This window comes from Galeopterus variegatus, unplaced genomic scaffold (genome assembly GCF_000696425.1).
Source record: "Galeopterus variegatus unplaced genomic scaffold, G_variegatus-3.0.2 Scaffold937, whole genome shotgun sequence".
Lineage (NCBI taxonomy): Eukaryota > Metazoa > Chordata > Mammalia > Dermoptera > Cynocephalidae > Galeopterus > Galeopterus variegatus.
Window position 1 is genome coordinate 187,697 of NW_007727048.1, and position 5,635 is coordinate 193,331.

Consider the following 5,635-nt stretch of genomic DNA (forward strand, 5'->3'; position numbering starts at 1 on the left):
ATAGTGTCCTTGTGGAGTTATTTATCTTGAGGCCCACAGGAGCGGTGCACTAGTCCAAGAATCAAGATCTGAGTTCTAGTCTTAGCTCTGCCACTGAGGAGCCACCTCGCCTGGGTTAGCTGATTTTTCAGTCATGTTTATCACCCATAAGATGACTGGTTAGACTGTTGGTTCCATTAAGCATTGTGAGCCTCTGCAGTGGTTACTCTTGAACCTGGATTGAAAAGCATCCAGGAGATAACTGATAAATGCATCTGATGAAATAATTGAAAAATGTTGCCCTTTGCTTTAATGATTCTTAAATCACTGTAAGAAAACACACAGACAACCCTAAAAGTGACTGAATTGCCTAAGTGCTTTAACATGGCAGAGAACATTATTCTTATTTTACAGTCTGTGTACTTAAAAATTCTTACAGCGATTTCGTTACTTTACTGGGGGAATAAAAGATAAGATAAAAATTCCTGCTAAGGAATTAAACTATCTGTAGAAGCCATGGCTTGCTTTTCTATAATGTGGAAATTATTTGATTTGCTGTGACTCACACGGATACCTCCTTTTGTCAGGGGGAAATGACTTGCGTTGTGTTCTTTGTTCACATGGCTCTGATTTCCTATTTTGATCCATTGTACATAAATGTAANGTTGTGTTCTTTGTTCACATGGCTCTGATTTCCTATTTTGATCCATTGTACATAAATGTAAATTTTTGTTACCTTTGCTGTGCCAGTTAGAAATATATCTCCCATGAAGTATTTCTCCCATTAAGTCTGATTATGTACACTTTGCCTAGGTCTTTCGAAAATAAAGTTTATGTAAATGTCTATTTTATATAAAATATGATGAAAATAATTATGTCTGGTTTCAGTCTCTCAAGTACTCCATGGCAGGACCCACCAATATCCATATCACCAGTAGATGTCTGTTTTAAAAATTTTTTAAAAACCGTTTTCCTTCCTTCCCTCATTTATTCGCTCACTGCATGACATTTTTCTGTGTGCTGTCTGCCCTCTCCCCCGTGCTCCACACAATGACTGTTTCACTGCTTACCCATCAGATCTGCTCCCCCATTGCTTAGCAGGTGCCTTCACCTCTTGCTTCACAGATTAAGTGAAAGATAGAAAANCCCCCATTGCTTAGCAGGTGCCTTCACCTCTTGCTTCACAGATTAAGTGAAAGATAGAAAACGGGATTCCCTCAATATCCTGCATTCCATCCCCAAATTAACTACGCCTCATTCTAGTCTGTCTTTTCTCTTATTGCCATAATGGAAGGGTCTGGATTTTGCCTCTTATGGAACTTCGTTCCATCCCTTAACCTCTCTTTCATCTTTTAACTTCTTCCTTTTGCTGGCTTTTGTCAGTTTATTAGTTCTCTTCTATCTATCTTAAAACACATACACAGATAACTACCATCAAAACCATTAATTTTTTTTCCTTTTATTAAATTTCATCTCCAACTGCTACCACATCTTTTTCTGTCTTTCACAGCTAAACCTTTTGAATAGCAGGTTGCTATTGTCCTACTCTAGTGAAGATACGTCCAAATTAAAGGCAGATTTCCCATATATCACAAGTCCATTCTTGAGTAGTTTTGTCCACTCCCTTCCCTGGAGATCCTTTCTTTTTGTAAAGTTATTTTAAGAAGAAAAAAGAGGATTCTTCCATTTGGGTGCTTCAGCATCACCACAAACTCAAGTCAAACCATTATCTTAGAAAATTTGAATCTTAAACCAAAGACCTGGCTATTCTGTGTGTAATTTTTACTGAATGGCTCTTTTTCCATTCAATGAAAAGGCATTATTTTGTTAGGCTTGTAAGAAACCAGTGCTCTCTTTGGGACAAGATCTCAGTCGAGGCTGCCAATTTTGAATTCTGGTAACGAGACAGTGCCCAGCCACATGGAGACCCCCAGGAGCGAAACCAGGAAACCACGGAACAAACAGCAAAGATGTGTGTACCACATGCAAAGGACTGCATGGGAACAGGGTCTGTGAGCCTCATGGGAAGGTTAGCCACAGTGTGACCAGTAACTTGAGCATTATGGGCCCAACTATTCTTGCAAAGTACATGTTCATTTTTCCTTCATTTCCCTTCTTACTTTGTAAAGGTTTTTTGTGGCTTTAAGCTAACCTGTTGCTAAAAAGAAAGAGGGCTTTGGGACCATTTGGGGGCTCTGAACTTTCACTGGAGCCAATAGGGTGGTTCAAATGGGAACCCTTGCGAGAGGAGTACAATGAAAGCAACACTCAGGGATGACAGAGGTGAGGGCCGTTGGTGGCAGCCGTCATACCTGGAGAGTTCCTGCACAGTACATAAGCCTGGAGGCTCAGCACTTTATTTTCACAGCAGAGCTGCTTACTGAGCCCCCTCCCACACTAGACACCCACTCTCCCCTAGACACCCACACTTGAAACCCAGGTGTCATCTGCTCAAGCTATCATCCAAGGTATCCTCATTTGGAATAATACTCAGAATAAAATGGCTCTGTTCTCAAGAACAATACAGACCAATAGCACTGTGATGACAGAAATGTTCTATATCTACACTGTCCAATATGGTGGTCACTAGCCACAGGTGGCTTTTGAGCTCTAGAAAAGTAGCTAGTGTGACTGAAGGAACTAAATTTCTAATTTTAGTTCATTTTAATTTCAATTCAAATAGCCATATAGAACTAATGTCCGCCATATTGGTCAGTGTAGCTCATTGTTGTGGGACTTGGGACATAAAGATCACAGAAACCCCTTTTGGGTTCATGCATGGGACAAGAAAGTTTGAGCTGTGTGTTTCAAGTTTTGGTGCCAATCACATTCTTAAGTCTTTTCACCAAAGATGTCCACTCACCCTTTATTTTCTGCTGTAGTTACATGGATCATTGCCCCCAGCCGATTGTCCCGTTTGTACCTGTACCTGCACCTGCACTCTCTCCACTTTGACTTCCTTCTGTTTTCCTGTGCACCTGTCTACCTCCTGCCTGTCTCCTTCAATTCGTTTACCCTCCTACCTCAGGGAGCTTTTGTTACTATTTTACACTGAAGTGAGACAACTGGGCCTGGGGGGTTGGTGTCCAGATTAATTTGTATAGAATGACCACTTAGCCTTGCTTGCCCTAATTTTCTGATAAAATATAAGTCCATTACAAATTCTGACTTTATAACTCTCCCAACCTCAGGCTAATTTATTACAACATTTATGGGGAAAATGCTGACATCATAATCTCATCATTGAATTAATTTTAATAATTTGAAATGATGGATCCTACAGCTTTGGCCCATTCTGCTGAAGTTGATGATAAATACTACTGCCACCCAGAAAAGTAATGGCAGCATAAACCCGGTCTTTCCTCTTTATTTGAAAACCCTGTAGTGTCAAGGGCTTCCACAAATTTCTTAGAAGAAGGGGCAAGTACTACGTTAAGCGTTAATGAGTCTGGCCTTTCAGAAGTCTGCTGGCCTGTGTCCAGCATGGGTGACCAGCCTCGTTGCCCCTGGGCTTGGCCACTCTCCCAGGCGTTCTAGGCCTCTGATGGCCTTGCTCCCGGTCTGTCGACAGGGGACCTCGGCACACGTGTGAGCCGCCCTCCCGCCGCTGGGACACTTCGCGCCTGTCTCAAGGGCGGGATGTCTGGGCGCGGCCAGAGAGCTGCAGCGGCTCAGAATGATCGCGAAGAGGGACACCTGCGAGCCGGGCGGGAATAAGGACGCCCCCACTCTCTTCGCCGTTTCCACGGCCTGCAAGGAAGGAAGATGCACGGGGTCCGGCAGGAGGGGGCCATGGGGGCGCTGGCCGGGGCTGCTGCTCGCAATCACCGCCCCCGAAGCCTGGGTGAGCCCAAGTGCTGGGCGAGGCCGAGTGCTGGGGGGGGACGCCCTCATTGCTCCTGACGCCAGGATCGCAGGTGTCCTAGACACACCTGGTGGCACTTTGGGGAAAAGGGGAGGGGGAGGTGTACAGGCCCAGATGTTCCCAAAGAAAGGCAGGCCTGGGACAGATTTCCACCTTGAAATTCTTTGCACTGTAGAATTCTAGTTTTTAAGCACATCTGCTAACCATGTTTGTGCCAAGCAGCCCTAGGAAACTTAACCAAGTAACTGAAAGCCAAATCTCTCTCTTCCGGGGTACCCATGTTGTTCCCCAGTATCTTTAATAAAACCTAATTCCGTAGTCGCATCCTCTCAGAGTGAACCTCAAATCAGCCACCAGAGGCAAAGCTGACTCTTTCCTGCCCCGGGCTTGTCTTGTTGTGGCAGCTTAGGCTGAAAGGGGCTGGCAAAGGAGTCCCCCGGCAAGTTGTAGTCAACTGGGGTGACTGTGGGACACGCTCAGGAATACACTGAGAAAAGAAAGGGGATAGCCTGCAGGTGAGTGATGTCAGAACGTCTGTGCCAGGCCAGGAAAATCTGAACGTGGAGTCTTGGTAAAGCCAACTCTTAAATAAGGTGCATTTACACACATATGCTCTTCTGCACAGGACCGAAGTGTGGAACTCATACAGTTGACTTGAAAAGTAAAGAAACTGCCCTGTACTCTGTGTTCTTCTCTAGAATTACTAGTTGGAGAAATTCAACAGCTGGTGGACATTCGTGGCAGGTCAGTATAACAAAGGCTTTGATTTCTTAATCAGAAAATGGTGAAATATTTTGTTTGAAATATCAAGTCTCCAAGGTAATATGTAGTTTTCTCTGATCCCACTCTACCTTTCTTTAAAAAACGTTTACCTCATGGGAAATACCTTACTATCCAATTTATGTCAGTATCCAAAGAACATTACATCAGATTAGAAGAACTGATCTTCAAACGTTTCTAAAGGGGATGCCCCTAGGGGGAGATGCATATTAGTAATGTTCATAATTTTCTTCTTGGGCAAGTCTCCCTAAAATTAGGTAAGCATCACTTTTGTGGAGGAAGCTTCATCCAAGACAATTGGGTTGTTACAGCAGTGCATTGCCTGGGTAGCCTAGATGAGTAACTGGTGGATTTCTGTTACTTATCAAACCTTGATTCCTGGCTACATGACTGGGAGATATGATGCTCTAAATATCATGCAAGGTTCAATCTCAGTTACTTAATTCTGCCACGTGATCCACCCACCCGCTGATCTTCCTGATTCTCAGAAACTTGTCTGTTGCAAGATTTCCTGTGCTTCCTGCTGTACTAAACAGAGACCCCAAAAGATCCCACACATCATCTATATTTCTAGATTTAGTGGTTGGATAAGGGTGGTGGTTACTTACTATAATAAGGTATTAACATCAAATGTTCAATGGATGCTCTAAAGTTTTAATCATCTAAGCTTAAAGCATTAAGAGGGAAAAAGTAGTGCAGAAATAACAAATATGAGTGGTCTTCAAAGAGTTAATGAAAAGTTGTTATCTTGATTTCATTTTTCCACAAACTTTTTAAGTACTTCATACTATTTAAAAGAGGGTATTGATAAGAGGAAAGGAGGGACAGTTCTAGGAAACAACTTTTATGTCTTGTTAAAAATGGTATAGCATGTATAGATGGTGGTTTGTGAACAAAAAGTAAAAGCAACATTGAAATACTTGACACAGAAAGACAATTGATGCAAGGTGAAAGGGTTCATAAGAATATAAACATTTGGGCCGGCCCGGTGGCGCACTGCTACAGTGCACC

General features: G+C 43.0%; 1 protein-coding gene across 1 annotated transcript in view; it reads left to right on the forward strand.

Moving 5' to 3' along the window:
* The first annotated feature begins 3,744 nt into the window (after positions 1–3,744).
* The window catches only part of OVCH1 (ovochymase 1), a 52,253-nt gene continuing 50,362 nt past the window's right edge, over positions 3,745–5,635 (forward strand). The window contains 3 exon segments of the mRNA XM_008573590.1: positions 3,745–3,823; positions 4,470–4,592; positions 4,867–4,963. Coding sequence (XP_008571812.1) covers positions 3,745–3,823; positions 4,470–4,592; positions 4,867–4,963 — 299 coding nt within the window.